General features: G+C 36.7%; 4 protein-coding genes across 4 annotated transcripts; 3 read left to right on the top strand and 1 right to left on the bottom strand.

Annotated features, from left to right (window-relative positions):
• Positions 1–3,383: 3,383 nt before the first annotated feature.
• On the top strand, positions 3,384–6,737 carry LOC147287955 (uncharacterized). Its single transcript, XM_086238998.1, has 6 exons — positions 3,384–3,530; positions 3,627–3,667; positions 4,068–4,231; positions 4,525–4,624; positions 4,732–4,901; positions 5,177–6,737. The coding sequence occupies exons 1-6, from the start codon at positions 3,475–3,477 to the stop codon at positions 5,696–5,698; spliced, it is 1,053 nt and encodes a 350-aa protein (XP_086095124.1). The 5' UTR covers positions 3,384–3,474; the 3' UTR covers positions 5,699–6,737.
• A 145-nt stretch (positions 6,738–6,882) lies between these two features.
• LACS8 (AMP-dependent synthetase and ligase family protein) lies at positions 6,883–12,368 on the top strand. Its single transcript, XM_086238997.1, has 12 exons — positions 6,883–7,010; positions 8,009–8,612; positions 8,748–8,828; positions 8,968–9,240; positions 9,646–9,777; positions 9,852–10,025; positions 10,135–10,364; positions 10,833–10,950; positions 11,326–11,457; positions 11,585–11,719; positions 11,812–12,018; positions 12,105–12,368. The coding sequence occupies exons 2-12, from the start codon at positions 8,067–8,069 to the stop codon at positions 12,267–12,269; spliced, it is 2,193 nt and encodes a 730-aa protein (XP_086095123.1). The 5' UTR covers positions 6,883–7,010; positions 8,009–8,066; the 3' UTR covers positions 12,270–12,368.
• Positions 12,369–12,572: 204 nt separating this feature from the next.
• LOC147287953 (uncharacterized) lies at positions 12,573–15,447 on the bottom strand. The gene is made up of 6 exons (XM_086238999.1): positions 15,020–15,447; positions 14,431–14,576; positions 13,968–14,136; positions 13,498–13,596; positions 13,203–13,285; positions 12,573–13,052 (listed from the first exon to the last, which is right to left on the bottom strand). The coding sequence occupies exons 1-6, from the start codon at positions 15,410–15,412 to the stop codon at positions 12,926–12,928; spliced, it is 1,017 nt and encodes a 338-aa protein (XP_086095125.1). The 5' UTR covers positions 15,413–15,447; the 3' UTR covers positions 12,573–12,925.
• Positions 15,448–15,629: 182 nt separating this feature from the next.
• On the top strand, positions 15,630–19,656 carry LOC147287952 (Rubisco methyltransferase family protein). The gene is made up of 12 exons (XM_086239809.1): positions 15,630–16,012; positions 16,173–16,336; positions 16,451–16,534; positions 16,712–16,769; positions 17,142–17,195; positions 17,604–17,675; positions 17,765–17,845; positions 17,994–18,166; positions 18,271–18,373; positions 18,450–18,581; positions 18,698–18,820; positions 19,248–19,656. The coding sequence occupies exons 1-12, from the start codon at positions 15,650–15,652 to the stop codon at positions 19,332–19,334; spliced, it is 1,494 nt and encodes a 497-aa protein (XP_086095935.1). The 5' UTR covers positions 15,630–15,649; the 3' UTR covers positions 19,335–19,656.

Here is a 19,656-nt window from a genome sequence, read left to right as displayed (position 1 = left end):
ACTGTCATGTGTGCAGCAAACTACAGTTTTTCTCCATGTTGTGCTTTTGATATTTTTTTGCTAGGCCTAGTCAGCAGTCAGCACCATAACACTATGTAGTATGGACCAAGTGGAATCCTTCCCATGTATGTAGTGTGCACTTTTCAGAATATGTATGATCCTACCTCGATCATACCACAACCTTTACATGATACATGGTTTAATTTCTTTTCCATAAAAACCTTTATTTTCTAGACTGAATAAATCTAGAGGGTTGCTATATGAATATATGATCACTCATATTCCTCTGGTTACATACCCTTCTCACTATTTAGTGAATTACAATTTTAGGTCAAATTTAAATGACTATAAAAGACAATCCACCTAACTTTAACTATCTTAAGCCACAACCCTACTCTCGATCCTGACCCCATCGCCCGCCGCCACTGTCCCCGGCGGTCCAACTCGTCGACCTCCCTTTCGTTCTCCTTCGTTCTTTGTCTTTTTCCCTCTCTCACCACTCTCCTCACTCATTTTCCCTCTCTCTTACTTTTCTCCTCAATCTCTCTTTGGTGATAAATAAACATGTCGGGTCAGTGTCAAACATGTGTAACACGATAAACACGATTAACTAGTATTATATGAAGACAATAAGAAACTTTTCTTATTCTTTTAATATGCATTGTATAAGACATTGTATAATTGTATAGTTTTTTTTTTTTCGTTGAAGGGAATCGAACCCTAGACTTAGCCTAATTCTAATTCTTATCGCACCCACCTTCACTACTTGGGCTAACCCCAAGGGCTTATTGTAGAGTTTTTTTTTTATGGTTTTGTTTGTATCATAATTAAATAGATATTTGTTTTATAAGTGATTGTTTCTATTTAAAAATAAAATAAATTATAATTAAATTTTTTGATCACAATTTATCAACCTAAGACACAATTATAAATGAGTTGGGTTATGATTGAGTCATTTAACACGATTAATTAAATATATCGAATTAGAGTTAATTAATATTTAAGCTAAACCCGAAATGACACAACACAAACACAACTCACTAAGGGTTTGTTTTGACAGTGCTTTTAGAAGGCTTAAAAGTGTTTTTAAATAGTCAAAAGAGTTTTTGCTTATGTTTAGCAAAAAAAATAATAAGCGTTTTTTTGTTTTAAAAGTATTTGGAAGCGCTTTCAGGTGAAATACCTACCAGGTGCTTTCTTAGAAAGCGTTTCTAAGCATATTGACAAGAACCACTTGAATTTTTTTCAAAAAAATTTATGAATTTCTAACAAAAACGCTTATAGTAAAAGTGTTTTCTACAAAAACACTCTTAAACAAGTCGTAAAGCAAGTTGATACCACTAAATAAATAGCTAGTAAAAAAAAAAAAAACTACTTTTTTATTCAAACGAAATTACTTTGTCAATCCCGGCCAAAAAAAATTAATTTGTCAATTATTAGAAAAGGCCAAAATGCATAATGAAACATATGCAAGAAGTCAATCATAGAATATAAATCGTCCTGACAAATTACTTTATCTTATTATTTTTATTTACGGGAGAGGGAATTTTAATTTATGACATTTCTTAATTTTAGGGAGTAAATACTATTAGAATTAACAGTGCTATTTTGTTGACTAAATTATCAAAATTTATGATGTGTCTTCAAACTATAACTATAAGAAAATTATAGAGATAAAATTAGCACAATTGAAACTATATAAACCTTTAATGAAATTTTGTCCAAACTACAAGGACTAAAAACGTAATTTAATCTTCATATTATCTAAAAATATAAATACACAATGAATTCGACTAGCTATCACAAATGTATTGGTCAATGCATCTCATAATAAACATGAAATTAATCATGCATTTCAGTAAAATGCAAATATTAGTTTTTTAAGTCTTTGAGATTAGCTCAAGTAGTGAGAGTGGATGAGATCATAAGGGTGATTATTAGGCTAGGTTTATGGTTTGATTTCCTCCAATATAACAAAGCAAAATCTATTAAGTTTTTCTACCAAAAAAATAATTGGACATAGTTTTCTTTTTTGTCGAGGAGGTGATTCAAATCTAAAATATCTAAAATATTATGAAGATAAATACTACTAGACCAATAAGTAATAATGATGATAGGGTAATATATATAAGTTCATTATTTAGAATCTTTACCTTATCATATACCAAGTGGCAGTTCATGTAATGCCGAAATACTTTAGCTGTTAAAAGGTATCACCATTATGCAAATTGAAACTGTTTCATTAATATATAGGGGGATGTGCATGAAAAATATACGAGCACAATATTTATCCGTTGGCACTAGATCATGTTTATATATCATTAGCATTACTACGTACTAAAGAAAGTGCTAAATGATGGCCCCTCTTGTACCAAAAAAAGAAAGAAAGTGCTAATGATTCAATAATGCCCTAATTAACTTTTTGATTAACCTTTTTAAACCATATGATTAATTGGATAGATCTCTTATTTGGTTTGACCAACCTACTTCTTTAGCTTATGTTTTGACCATGTGTCCCTCTTTCATAATTGTTTTAAGCCAAATGGGAAAATGCTAATGAAAATGTTGATTCAAAACCAAATAGCACATATTAAAGCAATATTTGCCATGGCCCATGGCCCCATGGCCCCATGGCCCCATGACCCCATGACAACTTCTTTATTAATTATCTCTAATTATTATTTTTAATTAAATAATTAGATATAAATGAGTATTGTGAAAAATTAGATTAGATGTGTTTATCTCTAAAAGTTAAAAAAAAAAAAATCAATTGTTGGCAAGCATCTTGAACTTGCTCGATTAGGAATTAAAGGTGCCAAATGGGTTGAATCGGCAAGAGCATGATGTGGGCACGATACAAGAGCCAAGCACAACATAAAATGAGCCCATATTAGGCACGACTTGTTTAATATTGTTTTTTTTTTTTGAATGAATTTTTCAACAATAAAATAAAAAATTTCAAGCAAAAGAATATTAATTTATTATTATAAGAAAGAAAACTACATAAGATTATTAAAAAACAAACAAAATGAAAAAATGACCAATGGGCCTGCTTGTTTAAGGCACGATATAAACACAACACGAGCACAAATGGGCGGTGGACAGTGGGCCGTGTTAGGCCTAGGTCTTAAGTATATTGGACGGCACGAAAATACGAATAGGGCCAACTTAAACGGCTCCGCCCTTTGACACCTCTACTAGGAATGGGCTTTGTGTGGGCGCCCATTGTCCCATTGAGTGTTGGGCCCAAATTTCAATATGGATCTTAAGAATGGATGGGCTTTAGTATGTCGGCGCAGTCCGAGGCCCAAGCCCAAACTATAGCTGTCCACCAGTTATGAGTCGTCCACCGTCTCTCAAAGACTCAAACTCAGCAACTCACCCTTCTTTTTGGTGATCGCTTATACAAAACACACTCCAGATTCCAAAAGCAAAATCGCTGTTGATACATTCAGTGACTGTAACCAAACCGACATGGGTTCGAAGAGGGGTGACCACAACCCTCACTCCGGCGACGGTGCTAGCCCTGGGTTCGTCCTCTCTCTCTATCTTTCTCTGACATTGTATTAACTCTCAGTGTGATTATAAGCTAATGGGTTACTGTTATGTGTGTTCTTTTGACGCAGAAAGATCTTCATCGGTGGCTTAGCCAAAGACACCACCTTGGGTAAGATTGCTTCCACTAACTTTGATGAGTATCTATGAAAATGTTGATAGGTGTCGAATGCTGTTAATTTTCTAATAAAACTTTGATGGGTATTCTTTAATTCAGTGGTATTGTGCTTTCCAGTCTTCTTTTAACAGCTTCTAACTGTTGTTTTCTATGAAAATTTTGATGGGTCTATCCTTTAAGCGAGCAATATAGATGCTTTATGGCCTTTGTTGACAGCTTCTAACTTTGATTTGCTGTGGAAAGTTTAATGGGTTTTCTTCAATTTGCGCATATTTATGTGTGTTCTTTAATTTGCTCATATTTATGTGTTTTCTTCAATTTGCTCATATTTATGTGTTTTCTTCAATTTGCTCATATTTATGTGTTATGTGTTTGTTGTATGATCTGGTCACAGATGCCTTCGTTAAGTACTTTGAGAAGTATGGGGAGATAACAGACTCTGTGATCATGAAAGACCGGGATACCGGTCGACCTAGGGGATTCGGATTCATCACTTATGCTGATCCTTTTGTTGTTGACCAAGTTATCCAAGAGACTCATGTCATCAATGGCAAGCAGGTAATCATCATCCTCTTCCTTCTGCTGTTATGGTTTGATTGTACACAGAATTGAGAAAAAGATATTGAAGAATTCTGAATTATAACTAATATCTAGTGTATTCAATTAAAAGAAATCAAAATTTAACTTAGTTGATTAGTTCAACTAATTGTTGAATCCTTGTTGGGTTAATATGTTTTTGCTTGAGAATGAAACCAATGAACATTATATGGATTTGATATTCCTTTCATTATCCCCTACAGATTTTTTGGTCAATAATTTGACTGTGATTAGTGTCATGAATTTTCGACCAGGTTGAGATAAAGAGAACCATTCCAAAAGGTGCTGCACAAGCTAATAATTTCAAAACGAAGAAAATTTTTGTTGGTGGGATTTCAACCACAGTTACTGAAGGTTTGGTGCATTATCTTTTGGCATGGGATGTTTTGCGATGCTCTATTTGCTGTTGCATAACTGACAAATTGTTTTCTTCTCCCTCATTTTTGCCCTTTGAACACCAGATGAATTGAAAGATTTCTTTGCAAAGTATGGAAAGGTGGTGGAGCATGAGATCATACATGATCATGTCACTAAGCGCTCTCGAGGCTTTGGATTTGTTGTATTTGACAGCGAAAAAGTTGTTGATAATGTGCTGGCAAATGGAAATAGGATTGATATGGCGGGTACACAGGTGAGTTATTGGCAATGGTCCTTGAAAGTGTTGGGTGTATATGGACATGATCATATTTTGTATAAAGGAACATTGGAAGGTTTTTCTCTAAAGTATTATCAGAATTGCAAGGATTTTGTTGTATATTTTCATCATAGTTTCAGTCAACTTACTTTTTTATTATCCATATTTCAACACAAGTGGACTTGAATGCAGGGTTTTCTCCCTCTACCTAAATCCAGCTCACAAAAAATTTGCCAAGTAAAAGCCTAGGTTAACTCACTTCTTTATTGTAGGTTGAGATCAAGAAGGCTGAACCAAAGAAGGCCTCAAACCCAGCACATGGTCCTGCATTTGGTAGTAACTCTAGGGAACACCCATACAATGATAGTTTCGGTGGATTTGGCGACTCCTTTAGTGGTTTTGGCCGCGGTGGTTATGGTGCTGGTGGTTATGGCCCTGCTTCTTATAGGTCACTTGGAGGTTTTGGCAGTAGGTTTGGCGATTACGGTGGTTATCCAGATGCTAATGATTTTGGAGGTTTTGGCGGTGGTGCTTTTCCTGGTTATCGTGGAGAGTCGTCATTTGGCTATTCTAGTCGCTTTGGTTCCTATGGTGGAGGGCTTGGTGGGGGATACGATGGTGGTGGTTTAGGTCCGTATGGGCGTGACGCTAGGGCCTATGGAAGTTACGGTAGTTCAGGATCTGGTGGTGGTTATGATTCAGGCCCCGTTGCTAGTTATGGTGGACCGCGAGGTGGGTATGGTAGTAGGGCAGGTTATGGAGGCAGTAGTCGTTACCATCCGTATACAAGGTAGAAATATAATTAAGATTTCCTTTAGAAGTTGAATGCAGGTTCCAGTATCACTGTGTGCGTCATATCATTCCCTTGTCACTAGGCACTCTGCAAGAAGAACTAGATAGAAGATCGTATGAACCATTAGTTCGTTCCTGGGTCTACTCTTTTGCATGGACAGCCAAAGTTAGATTGTCATTAATTTAGAGACTTTGTCAATGATTGGCATGTGAATCTAGTTAGGCATATTTTGTGCGGTTTCTCTGATTAAATGGCATCATATTGAAAGTTAGCCACTTACTGTTATGTGACAACCTAGAGTAGTTTTATGTGCCCATTATTTTGTGTTGTATTGCTAGTAAGCACCAAGCAGAGATATCCTAAGTTGTTGGTGGAATGTGACTCACAAGTTGTTGAGGGCTTTCGTCATGTCATGGTGGAATGTGACTCACAAGTTGTTGTTCAACTGGTCTCTACCCCAGTTGATGTAAATTACCCTCCTTTCAGCCTTATTTCTTGCTGTCAAAGTCTCATTAGGAAGGATTGGGCATGCTCCATTAGCCATGTTTTTCGAGAGGCCAATTTTGCTGCTGATCTTATGGCTAAGTTGAGTCATGATCTTGAGTTAGTTCTGCATATTTTTGATTCCCCTCCCCCTCCCCTTGTTCCCCTCTTGGATTTTGACCTCTTGGGTCTAGGTAGGGCCAGATCTTTGGCTAGTTAGAGCCCAAATGTTCTTCAAGTTCCAGATTTATTAATCTATATAGTTTACATATGAGATAATAAAACCTCACGGCACTTAACATTCAAATTACTGAAAAATTAGTGGTGTGAAGTGTAACACCAACACTTTTTTTTCTTTTTTGGCCACTGTAACACCGACACATTTAAAGAGACGATGGAGGTGCGTCACTTCGCAAATCACCTACGTGCCACGTGTCCAATTTGCACCTGATCTCTGCGTTAATCAGCTTGCCGTACCATCTCATTCTACGGCACGTGGTAGCAGTTCGATTATCGAAGGTTTTTTTATTTATTTTTTAACTCGGATACGGTTTAGTCATAGACTCATAACTCACAAAGGACACCTGGCTTCAGACAACGTAAATACCGAAACTGACCCTCACTAAAGTTGGCCATAACTCCAAAGTCCATTAAATCTGTCATGTCGGTCTCATAGTTATGTTATAAATACGGGGGCATATATATATATGCGTCTGCTGAACCTTTCTCTCAGTGCCACCTTCCTATGCTGCTCTCTTTTTCAAGCTCGAAGATTAAAGCGAGACAGAGAAAAAGAGAACCATCATCCTAGCATTGCTTTGAACCCAGAGGTATTTTTGGGATTTTTGGAATAATTTACGCTTTTTATTTTAGACCCACCTTTGTGTATTACACTCTTCTCATGGTGATGATCAATAAAACTCTATCTTATTTGTGATTAGTGGTGTTTTCTTATAAGATTATGTAAAAGGTTGATTCTATTCTTTTCTTGTTGATGAATAATGTTTTCTTATATTATCTTGTATAGATTTTGTGGTAATTGGATTTCCTATTTTATATATCCCATTGAAATATGTTCCTTGTGTTAGCTGATAGCCTGATAGTGAAATGGCTCTTCATGTTCATCATGTACGAGTGAGTATTTGATCGAATCCAACAATTTTACATCATGGGTTTTTTTTTGTTATATGTATTGTTTAATTTTAACATCGAAAGAAGAACAATAGAGATGTTCTGACATCTGGGTTCCGTTTGACATTGGAAGCACGTTCAGTGTTTGATCATACGTTCTTTTGGTTCCATAGTGTCTGTGTTAAATTCCCAGTACTCCAAAAGCGTTGTTTGGAAACAAAGAATTCATTTATTTCCTCACTTTGATCATGAAGAATACATTAAAAATTTAGACAGAACAAAAAGCAAGCTGAAAGTTGTTTATATTATTTTATAATTCTGAAAGTCTCAAATTGTGCTCAGTGATTTCTATAGAAGTTAGTTATGAAATTTCCTTGTCGGTGATGTTGCAGTTCACATGTGTGCATTCTAAGTTGAACAATGTTGAAGTTCTTTAGTAGCACATGTGGTGGCGTTAATTATAAAAAATTTTAACTTTATGGTGGACGACTTGGTTCTATGTGGTGCATATAGGATATGCTAGTTTGTACAGAGTAGTAATACTAAATATTAGACCTTGTAATATATAATTTTTTTTTTCTTATTCACACAGAATTATGACATCTGCTGTTCTTTCTAATAATAAAGTTATTTCCTTACTTGACTCCTTGTAGGTTAAAATATTAATTATATTACTAATCATTGTCATCTATTTTAGGTAATTACTTGGTCTATTCAGGAAGAGGAGTAAATTCTCTATAAATAAGCATTCAGTGATGGAGGATTCTGAGGCAATTCTGTTGGACTCACCAGTGCAAGACAATTTGGTTGCTGATGATCCCTTGTCAGTTCTTAAAGGCTACGGAGCATATGGGATTGTGGGTGCTGCTATTGTTGCCATACTTATACCTGCATTGGTGTCCACTATGTTCATGGGAAAGAAAAGGAAGCAAAGAGGAGTTCCAGTGGAAGTTGCTGGCGAGGCAGGTTATGCAGTACGCAATGCTCGGTTTACTGAGTTGATTGAAGCTCCTCAGGAAGAGGCCACAACCGTGGCGGCCCTGTTTGAGCAATCTTGTAAAAAGTATTCACAGAATCGATTTCTTGGAACAAGGAAGTTTATTGGAAGGGAATTTGCCACAGGTAGTGATGGCAGGAAGTTTGAGAAACTTCACTTGGGGGATTATGAATGGCAAACGTACGGAGCTGTGTTTGATCGTGCTTGCAACTTTGCATCTGGGCTTATTAAATTAGGTCATAATGCAGATAGTCGTGCTGCAATATTTTCAGAAACCCGGGCAGAGTGGTTTATAGCCTTTCAGGTAGCCTTCAATTTTTTATATATCTGCCCTCTGGTTTCTGTTGTTGTTCTTGACTTCTTGGTGATTTATTTAATTTTTGTCTAAGGACTTAAGGATGCACATGCAATACTAAAAGTAGTTTGTTTCTGATCCCAGGGATGCTTCCGGCAGAATATTACTGTTGTTACTATTTATGCTTCCCTTGGTGAGGATGCTCTAATTCACTCCCTCAATGAGGTAATCACTGCTTTTCCATACTTTTTGAGTTTATTTAACCCCTAATGATTTTTATTATGCAAATCATGTTGTATAGCTGTAATGACTAAAGCCAGAGAACATGGATAGTCCTCATTTTTGAGCTTTTAAATTTTGGCAGACCCAAGTATCGACGTTGATCTGTGATTCCAAGCAGTTGAAAAAGCTGTCTGCAATAAGCTCAAGCCTGAATACTATTGAAAATGTTATTTATTTCGAAGACGAGGGAAGTTCAGAAGATACTAGCATATCTGGAGGTATGAGCAATTGGAAAGTTGCATCCTTTTCTGAAGTTGAGAAAGTTGGACAAAATAGTCCTGTTCATCCAAGTTTGCCTTCCAAGAATGGTGTGGCTGTTGTCATGTATACAAGTGGCAGTACAGGTCTACCAAAGGTTTGTTCCCACTACCTCCCTGCCCTAAACCCTAAACTCTAATGGCACATCTGTTGTTTTCTATTTGAGCAGTAAAGCTCATCCAGGACCACCATATTTTTTAAATCTTGCTAGTGGAAAATAATATATATTATCGATATTTTTTTTTTTGGGATTGTAGATTGTCAAAGACAATGTGGTTTAAAAACTTGTGTACTTCATTATGATGTAAACATGAGGTAGTAAAAATTTGTATGCAAGTAGGTCCTAATCCAGTATTCGAAAGGTCCTTTCTATCTGGTCTTGTTCCCATTCTAAAATAAACACTAGTTGAATGTACTGTGAAATATTGAAACATGGCTAGTTATTTCCTATACCCAATGTTGCTTTTTTTCCTTTAACATGATTTAGTGTGTAATGGTATAGGGAGTCATGATAACTCATGGCAACATTGTAGCCACTTCTGCAGCTGTTATGACAGTGATTCCAAGACTGGGTACCACTGATATATACTTGGCGTACTTGCCCCTATCTCACGTTTTTGAACTGGCAGCTGAGGTACTTTTGATTTTGGATTTGTATCACTACTCTATATTCATTATTGAAATTTTAATTATCTTCTGGTTGTCCAGTCTGTGATGATGGCTGCAGGTTGTACAATTGGTTATGGTTCAGCATTGACTTTAACAGACACTTCAAATAAAGTTAAGAAAGGAACCAAGGGAGATGCTTCTATGTTAAAGCCAACCCTTATGACAGCAGTTCCTGCTATCTTTGATCGTGTTCGAGATGGAGTTCTGAAGAAGGTGTGGAGTGGATACTGTTCACCTTGTTCATGGTTTTATAGCATCGGTTATTTGCTCATATGGTTAGGTTGAGGATTCTTTCCACACTAAGCACTATGATGCATTGTAGGTTGAGGAGAAAGGAGGGCTAGCAAAGAGTCTCTTTAACATTGGATTTAAACGACGACTGGCAGCTGTAGATGGAAGCTGGTTTGGGGCTTGGGGTCTGGAAAGAATTTTGTGGGATGCCATTATCTTCAAAAAAATAAGCTCATTACTCGGAGGACGCATCCGTTTTATGCTCTGTGGTGGCGCTCCCTTATGTGGCGATTCACAGAGATTCATCAATATCTGCATGGGGTAATTGCTTTCTCATCATGAGATACTTATAGTTGAATAGAAAACCTCTTTTCTTTCTTCATCAAGATTGATGCCAATAGTTGAAGTGGAGCCTTATATCTGATTATCATAATGTATTTACACGGTGGAAGCTGCTTTTATGTTTAGAATGCTATTATTGATATCAAAAGACCATATGTCCAAGATGAGCATCGTTTTGTTTTTTGACTACTACTAAAGCAGTTAAAACCAACATTAATCTTTCCACTGTGTTGAGATTAGTATATGTACCTTACATTAATCTTTCCAACTGTTGAGATTAGTATATGTACCTTTCTGTTTATTATACAGTTCATACTACTAAAAGATGCTGTTAATTGGGCTCACAGTTCTGCTAGCAGGTTTCTGATTTCGGAGAACTTTGCGATGCAGGAATCTCATTAATCAAGTACAGTGTAGTTAATTTTGCATGCCATTGTTTTTAAACAGGGCTCCTATCGGGCAAGGATATGGCTTGACAGAAACATTTGCTGGAGCTACGTTTTCTGAGTGGGATGACACAACAGTGGGGCGTGTTGGCCCACCCCTTCCTTGTAGCTACGTTAAAGTATGTTATATTTCTCTTTTTCCAGAAAAAAATCAGTTGAGATTTATGATCAGAGCAGTATGTTTTAATTTGAGAGGATTATGTGAGCTTCATGCCCAGCAGAATTTTCAATTTTTCCTGCTTCTGTCCTTAGAGTTTTGTTTTACCTTATTTTTGAATGATATATCCTTAGTGAGTACTTCATATGAGCATGACAATATAAGTCCATACCTTGACTCCAATATTAATATCTGAAAGTTTCACCAAACAAGAGAAGAAATGATAATTGTACATTTTATCAGGAATCCATGGTAATATATAGTATATATGTGAGAAGTACCAGGTAGGATTTAAAAGAGCTCAGTATTAAAAAGTATCCTATATTTGATAATGCAGCTTGTTTCTTGGAAAGAAGGTGGATACTTGACATCTGACAAGCCAATGCCTCGTGGGGAGATTGTAGTTGGGGGAAATAGTATAACTGCTGGTTACTTTAAGAATCAAGAAAAGACTGATGAGGTGTATAAGGTGAATTTTCTGACGACCCTGTATGTGTTTTCTCTGTATGTACACACATGACTACAATTTTTGCAACTTGATCCTCATTCCACACAGCCTCTAGATAGGGGCACTAATGACTTGTTACATGCTACAGGTTGATGAGAAGGGTATGCGCTGGTTTTATACTGGCGACATTGGACAGTTTCATCCTGATGGATGTCTTGAAATTATAGATAGGAAGAAGGATATCGTTAAACTCCAGCATGGAGAGTACATCTCCCTTGGAAAGGTGTCTTTAAAATTCTATGTACCATTACTGATAAAACATGTTGCCAAACAACACGAGCTGTAATTTTTTCTGGGATGCTGCCTTTCATGCAGGTTGAGGCAGCACTAATTTCAAGTAATTATGTGGACAGTATCATGGCATATGCAGATCCCTCCCACAACTACTGCGTAGCTCTAATCGTCCCTGCACGGCAAGCTCTTGAGAAGTGGGCCCAGGAAGCTGGCATCAAGTACGATGATTTTTCTGAGCTGTGTGGAAAAGCTGAAGCAGTCAGTGAGGTTCAGCTATCCCTCTCCAAGGTCCATTCATCTTTCCTTATCTACTAGAAGATTTCCGAGAGTCAAGAGATTTTTATTCATTCTAATTTATTTTAATCTTTGTTCAGGTAGCAAAAGCAGCAAAATTGGACAAGTTTGAACTACCCGCAAAGATTCAGTTGCTGCAAGAGCCATGGACACCCGAGTCCGGATTGGTTACAGCAGCTCTGAAGATTAAGAGGGAACAGATCAAGTCCAAGTTCAAAAATGAGCTCCAGAAGTTGTATGCATGAACAATATTAATGGCTAATGGGCTTTCCTCTGTTGTACTATATTATTCTTGATATTTAAATGTTTGTAAGTCTAAATTTTTTAGGATTCCAGTAATTCAATGCTACCACTGCAAAGGCTGTTCACATGATATTTGGGAAACATAATTCAATACCATAACTGTTGACTAAGATTATTGAGCATTCTTTTCAGAGCAGAAATCTTGCAATATAGGGCTGTATGCATTTGCTATTTAGGTAGAAACCACCCAAGGTTATAAGTTTGTGCATCCAACCAACATGGCATCTTAATTGTCGACAAACCCAATTAGAATGATTATAATAAGTATGCAAAATGAATCTTCATATCCTGCAAACTTGGACAATTCTGTAATCTGTGTTGTTTTAAGGGTAAATTACAACACGAATGTAAAACAATGTTAACAATCCTAATTCTCAATATACTTGGCAACATCAAGCTTCAAGCATCCAATGAATCTCCCATCAGAAGAGGTATGTGGGTTGTATAATAAGGTAATGATGATAGTTGTCCTTCAAGCACATTCACAAGTCTTTTAGTGACTCATTGCCATATCTGAATGATGGTATATGTTCCTCATGCATAGTGTCATCTTGCTCATGGGGCTATGTAAATGATACTGACAGAAGGGATTTAAATACTATTTTGGTTCAGTTGGGCTCAGTGAATTAGGCTCTGTTGATAGTGATGGTCGTAAGACGAGATACAAAGCAGGGCCTAGGAATGGCACCAATGATAAAGGCAGAAGCCAAGAACCTTTGTCAAACCTGCAAAAGATAAGTGTGTGAATGTTGTGCCACTTTAACTCTTCCAAGGGGAACATAGAACTTGAATATAGGAGACCCATGAACATAGAACTTGAATATAGGAGACCCATGAACATAGAACTTGAATATACACATGAACAAGACAATTACCATTTTCGGGTAGTCATGTCGTTGTAGACCCAAAACGGAGCAAATGCAGATAGTAGTGTGAAATCAAGGCTCATGACGTGGATCTGCATCATGAAGGTTCAAAATGTGGTGTGAAATTCAAATCTGCCTAGTTATCAGGACTATATAAGCTTGTATTAAACTCTACTAATGAGGCTAAAGAGAACAATTCACTTGAGCAAACAATTTGGTTTTATATAAATATAATATTATTAAACACCTGCATTATTGGTAGAAATATCTATGAAATATATTTTTTGATGGTTGAGTGACTTACAAATTTACTTTCATTGAAGTACTGGTAATATTCCTTCCAGTCAGCCCCACCAGCTAGACCTGCATAAATGAGTATGCCCAGTCCTGCAGCAAGTGTTATCTGATGTGTAATAGAGTTACTTGCATTTTCCAAAAGAAATAAAAAAAAATCAATGTTTCTGCAATTATATTTCAACTAATCATGAATAAAGCAATAATAATAAAAATGCTTGAAGTCAATCATGCCAATTGTCATTGCCATGTGAAATTTTAGTGCAGATCTGATGCACCAAGTGCCCTGCTTTGTTGCTTCTAAAAGAATTATTCAAGATATAAGAATAACTGAAGAGAGTAACACTATTTAATTAATTAAGCTATGATTTTGATGCTTTGTTAGGTAGTTGGAGTTTTCTTGTTAGCTAATCATGAATAGCTTTCCACATTTTTGGCAAGACATATAGTTTGACTTTAGCAAGTTGAAACATTTCTTACCCCAGCAGTTAATTTAGATTCCAGAAAGTTGAGAGGCCATCTTCTGAGCTCACTTTCATCAACAAGAGGTGGTGGTGGTCTCCAAAGCACAAAATAGGGAAGAAGAGCATATGCCCCACCAAAGCATGAGAGTATCAAGAAAGGCCAGACAGGAATGTTGATTTTTGAGCTGCATATAAAAGGATGGATAATTCAGATAAATCTAATTGTCAAACATTGATAAAGGAATGTTGCCACAGCTGCAGATACAATTTTAAAAAGGTGAGATGTTGTCCTTTAGGGGGCTTACAGGCATCATCCCAAGTATATAACAAGAAATTTCCAAGGGGAAAGTTATTTGACTCACTGATATTTATCCACTCCATTTCCTCCCAGTAAATAATTAAACATATGAAGGGTGGGAAGAGAAGAGGTACATAAGCTTATCAAAAATTTAAATAGAAATCAGAAAAAATAACATTACCTTCTCCCTGTTGGAAGCAGCAACAGGCTATACACCAAAGGCCACAAACCCATTATGTACCAGACAGACACAAGCACTTCATTCATTCTAAAACCATCATCTCCTTTCAAATTCAAGAGTTTCTTTAAGAAATACATGTCCCTTGACTGAAAAAGTTAAAAACCATGTGTTAAGAAAATGAAATGTGGGGTGAGGTGATTAAAAGGCCTATTTTGTAGTCATTGCAAAGATTAATTTAACAACCAAAGAATTCATGCCAAAGTGGACGTGTTTTTTTCGATGTTCACAAGCTACAATTCATGTTAAGAAGGCCAGTCAAGCAAGAAATCATCAAATAACAAATGAGAACATCAAATAGCATTCAACTACAAGATTTCCAAAGTTCCCTAAAACTCCAAAGCAACAAAAAAGAGTAAAAGAATACAAGTAGCCATAGACTGCAATGAAATGTCTGTGCTCCTAGTAAACAATACAACTACTTCAACAGAGCACATCAAATTATACCTCATCAGGTTGCAATGAATGAATTAGTAACCCATTAAACAAAAACACTTATATCACTATACTTAAAATTTTGATTCTATAATACCGGGGTCTGGTTTGGAGAAAGATTGAACACATAATACATGAGCGCACCCCACAACACAAACAGCAAAATTGAGGTTGTCCAGTTCCTTCCAGCAGCACCATTTTCACTCTTACCAAGTTCACTTTCCAAGGAACCACCTTCTTTCAAAACTGGGTCTTCTGGGTTCTGACTATTTAATGTACTCTGACAAATTTGAAGAAGACCCTTCTGAAATGTAAAGATTGAAGCGTTACCATTTTGGGTTCTAGAAAAGATTGAAACTTTTGAGGTTGTTTTGGAGTGTAAAATTCTAAGGTTTTGGGTTTGGAGTGAAGTCTTGGAATTTGGGTTTTTGAATGGAAGGGATGGGAAGGTGGAGAAGTTGCAGGAGATGAGGTTGGCAGTAGCCAACATGTTGGAGGATTGAAAGAGTTACGGAATTTGATATTCTTATTCCAGCTTTAGCTTTTTAACAGTGAGCTGAGCCCATTAATACTATGTCGTTTTGCGCTTCCAAGAGGGCCAAGACCATTTTCACACCAAGACAAGAAAGGTCAGAACGGCGCGTTTCATAACTGCAAAAACGACCACAAGCCAAACCATTTATAAACCCCAGATAAGGTTTCTTTTACTCTGTGTCCTTGGATAGTCATGGCTGAAGCTTCAACAATCTTGCAGACCACTCTCATTCCCAGCTTCCATCCACATCATAAGAGTCGCATATTTCAGTCACTCCCACTAACTTTCCGTAGACACCCAATTCAGTGTTCAGTCTCCACAAGTGACAGCACCAAAGCCACAGTGACCCAGAAGATCCCATGGGGCTGTGACATTGATTCCTTGGAAAACGCTTCTGCTCTGCAGAAATGGCTGACTGATTCAGGCCTTCCACCCCAGAAAATGGGCATTCAAAAAGTGGAAGTGGGGGAGAGAGGGCTGGTTGCTTTGAAGAACATAAGGAAGAGGGAGAAGTTGCTGTTTGTGCCTCCCTCTCTGTTTATCACTGCAGACTCAGTAAGATTTTCTCTAAAAAATTTGTGGGGAAGTTAATTATTTAATAATGTTAAAGTGATTTGGGTTCCAGTAACTAAACTGTAAATTATGTGTACCTGAATTGGGCACTAATGCTTCTCTATCTCTATGAATTTTGTGCTTGTGCGCTTTTAAATGTTAGGAGTGGACATGTGGGGAGGCTGGTGAGGTGTTGAAGAAAAATAATGTACCGGACTGGCCATTACTAGCAACCTACCTGATTAGTGAAGCAAGTCTCCTGAAATCTTCAAGATGGAGCAACTATATTTCTGCCTTACCAAGACAGCCTTATTCACTTCTGTATTGGTGAGTTCTCCTCTCCATGATTTGCTCCAATGGTAGTTTTCAAGAGTCTATCATTTATTATGGGAAGAGTCTACTCTCAGTCTTTTTTTCTACAGTCTCTATATATCGTTTCAGGACTCGCGAAGAACTAGATCGATATTTGGAAGCATCACAAATTAGACAACGGGCAATTGAAAGAGTGACTAATGTTGTTGGAACGTATGGCCTTGTATTTGCTATTATATCTTTCTTCTAAGCTTGGTTGTTCCTTCATTTGTATATTTTGACATATATTATTCTCAACTTGATATTTTGGTGAGTACATGACCTTGTAAGTTGTAATTACTGAATTGACTGTTTATTCCTATCCCTTGTGTATTCCTATCTCTTGTGCAGCTACAATGATTTGAGGCTTAGGATATTCTCCAAGTATCCTGCTTTATTTCCTGAAGAGGTATTAAACTTATATTGAAACTGGGGCCGGTTTCATTAGTATATATATGTATGTATGCTGGAAAAATCTTCCTTGATTTTGTCAAACTAGTGGAAAGCTTTTTTAGCATTGGTCTTTCAAGAGCCGGGCCAATTTTCAATTAGTAATCTGCATACTGTTTGTACAACTTTGGATTCCTTAAATTTACTCATTCTTCTATATCTCCATGACATAAAGAACAAAAAATATCAAAATTATCCCTGATGTTGAGCATGATGTGCAGATTCTAAGCTTCTATGCATGTATAGTTTGCTACTGTAGAACTATAACTGCAAATCTTGCTTGGCTTTGCTCTATGTATGATTGCGTGACTCTTCCTTGTATTATTTACAGGTATTCAACATAGAAACCTTCAAATGGTCATTTGGAATTATTTTCTCACGCTTGGTAAGTAAATTACTTAGTTAATAATGTCATAGTAAGTTTGCTTCTGCTTCTACAAAAATGGTGTCAAATTACTAGGTGTTTGACATCCTGATGAGAATGATATGAAATAGGAATATTTCAAATGTTGTTTAGAAAATATGTTTGACTTCTTTATCTGCCTGTGTTGTCCAACCACCATCTCTCAGCAGGTCCCACATGCTTTCTTAAGAAAAGAAAAAAAAAAAACAGTCTCGCATCTATACTTTTTTTTTTGGCCAGTGTCGCATCTATACTTTATGTACTGTATCTCTGATAATTAAATAGTATGTTGTTTGAAGCTCGATATTGGATTTTTCCTATAAATGTTGAAAGGTAATATTGATTTGTAGCAACATATGACATCAACGTCTTTTTTTCTCCCATGCACAGGTTCGGTTACCCTCATTGGGTGGAAAGGTTGCCTTGGTTCCTTGGGCAGATATGCTGAATCATAGTTGTGAGGTTTGCAGAAGTGTCTCTTTTAATACACACAATTGGAGGTAACCCACAAAATTTTACTCACTATGTGCATCTTAATTTGACTGGTGCAGGTGGAGACATTTTTGGATTATGATAAATCATCACAGGGAGTTGTATTTACAACAGATGGCCCATATCAGCCAGGTGAGCAGGTAAACAATGAATGTTTTCACTATTGTTGATCCAAATCAAGTATGGGAGTTGCAAAGGCAAATACCCAAAAAAGCATAATTGAACTTTAGGGATTATGTGCTACATTAATCAAGAACTCTAGTGATTTCTTTTCATCACTTTATGCAGGTTTTTATATCCTATGGCAAGAAATCTAATGGAGAGCTATTGCTATCCTATGGGTTTGTCCCAAGGGAGGGCACAAACCCTTGTGATTCTGTTGAGTTGTCATTGTCACTTGTGAAATCGGACAAATGTTATAAGGAGAAGTTGGAAGCCTTGAGAAAGCATGGACTATCAGCGTGAGTGCCTAATAGCTCAGGAAAATCATACTCGGTCTTAGCCCCTCCTTTACGTTGTACGTCAATTTTAATTTTGGGTACCCAACTTTGTTTCTTTCAAGCAGTTCTCAATGTTTTCCGATGCAAGTCACTGGTTGGCCATTGGAGCTAATGGCATATGCTTATTTAGCCGTCAGCCCTCCAAGTATGAACAGTCAATTTGAAGAGGTCTGATATTTTAACCTCCTAATTATTAATCAGTGTTTCAATATTGAAGAACATATCTGAAAGTTCTTTATTTTAGATGGCTGCTGCAGCATCAAACATATCTACCACCAAGAAGGATTTAAGATACCCTGAAATAGAGGAACAAGCGATGCAATTCATATTGGATAGTTGTGAAGCTAGTATATCAAAGTACAACAAGTTCTTACAGGTGAGGAAATAATTTGTATGAAAATTTCTACATTTGTCATAAACAATATAAACGCTATGTATTCTAAATAGGATGGAGCTAAGTAAGTTTAAATTCATGGTCGATTTTGTTGACAGACAAGTGGATCAATGGATTTAGATGTGACATCTCCAAAGCAACTAAACCGAAGACTGTTTCTGAAACAGCTAGCAGTAGACTTGTCTACTAGTGAGCGGAGAATCCTATTTCGTACTCAATATGTAAGAAATCTACCCCTTTTGGTTCTACAGATCGATTATTCTTAAAAGAGTTTACGTGAAGCAGGTTGTGTTTGCTACATGTTTGGGTCCTGAGGCTTCATCTATAGTGTGCTTTTACACTTATTTTTAACATAGCTTAGTTCTTGTGAATGCTTCTTTTGTTATATGTGAAACTTTGTGTTGCATATGTATCTGCTTTTACCGAAAACGTTGGGGCCTAATAAGTACCCGAATTGATCTTATTTTTGGTGGTGTGGGGTGTTTTGGTTGGTAATCAGAAATTTGTAGAGGAGTTGATTTCATGAAATAAGGAAACTAACAATAGAAGCTCCCTGTTGTTTATATGTATTTGGTGAGTGTTGTGCAATGCAGTTATGCTTTTTAATATATCTACCTTATTTTATTTTGCTGATATGCCTGGTTTCAGATACTGAGAAGGAGATTGAGGGATATAAGAAGCGGTGAACTGAGAGCTCTAACAATCTTCAATGGGTTCAGGAAGTTTTTTAAGTGAGAAGAGCTTCAAGGGTGATGTGCTCTTGGGTTTGCAGCTATAAGCCATTTTATGATGAGCTTTAGCTCAATTTAGATCCAGTGGGCTTCTTATGTGACTTGAGGCAAACAAATTATGAGTTTAGCAGTACAGCCATCATTTGGAAGCAGTTCATGTCGAAAGGATGTAATGCTATGAACTTGTAGTACCAAAGGGGGAAGAGAAAAGCTATAACCCTGTGTTTTCTAGTTATTTGATTATACTATAGAAGTGTCATGAAGTCTCTCTTCCAACCTTCACAATTCACAGGAACTGAAATGCTCATTTTTGAAGTTGTGAATTG

Source organism: Dryas octopetala, chromosome 4 (assembly GCF_963921425.1).
Source record: "Dryas octopetala chromosome 4, drDryOcto1.1, whole genome shotgun sequence".
Classification (NCBI taxonomy): domain Eukaryota; kingdom Viridiplantae; phylum Streptophyta; class Magnoliopsida; order Rosales; family Rosaceae; genus Dryas; species Dryas octopetala.
This window is presented reverse-complemented; position numbering and strand designations above follow the sequence as displayed.

What these genes read in the sequence shown, in the direction of transcription:
- LOC147287953 (XM_086238999.1), bottom strand. Translation starts at nt 15,412, where the DNA reads ATGTTGGCTACTGCCAACCTCATCTCCTGCAACTTCTCCACCTTCCCA. An exon ending in TTTCTCCAAACCAGACCCCG is followed by an intron (nt 14,577 to 15,019) that starts GTATTATAGAAT and finishes TAACTTTTTCAG; the next exon opens with TCAAGGGACATGTATTTCTT. An exon ending in ACTTCAATGAAAGTAAATTT is followed by an intron (nt 13,286 to 13,497) that starts GTAAGTCACTCA and finishes TTCATGATGCAG; the next exon opens with ATCCACGTCATGAGCCTTGA.
- LOC147287955 (XM_086238998.1), top strand. Translation starts at nt 3,475, where the DNA reads ATGGGTTCGAAGAGGGGTGACCACAACCCTCACTCCGGCGACGGTGCT. An exon ending in GGCGACGGTGCTAGCCCTGG is followed by an intron (nt 3,531 to 3,626) that starts GTTCGTCCTCTC and finishes CTTTTGACGCAG; the next exon opens with AAAGATCTTCATCGGTGGCT. An exon ending in AGCCAAAGACACCACCTTGG is followed by an intron (nt 3,668 to 4,067) that starts GTAAGATTGCTT and finishes ATCTGGTCACAG; the next exon opens with ATGCCTTCGTTAAGTACTTT.
- LACS8 (XM_086238997.1), top strand. Translation starts at nt 8,067, where the DNA reads ATGGAGGATTCTGAGGCAATTCTGTTGGACTCACCAGTGCAAGACAAT. An exon ending in TAATTCACTCCCTCAATGAG is followed by an intron (nt 8,829 to 8,967) that starts GTAATCACTGCT and finishes AAATTTTGGCAG; the next exon opens with ACCCAAGTATCGACGTTGAT. An exon ending in AGTACATCTCCCTTGGAAAG is followed by an intron (nt 11,720 to 11,811) that starts GTGTCTTTAAAA and finishes CCTTTCATGCAG; the next exon opens with GTTGAGGCAGCACTAATTTC.
- LOC147287952 (XM_086239809.1), top strand. Translation starts at nt 15,650, where the DNA reads ATGGCTGAAGCTTCAACAATCTTGCAGACCACTCTCATTCCCAGCTTC. An exon ending in CCTTATTCACTTCTGTATTG is followed by an intron (nt 16,337 to 16,450) that starts GTGAGTTCTCCT and finishes ATATCGTTTCAG; the next exon opens with GACTCGCGAAGAACTAGATC. An exon ending in TGCTGAATCATAGTTGTGAG is followed by an intron (nt 17,676 to 17,764) that starts GTTTGCAGAAGT and finishes TGACTGGTGCAG; the next exon opens with GTGGAGACATTTTTGGATTA.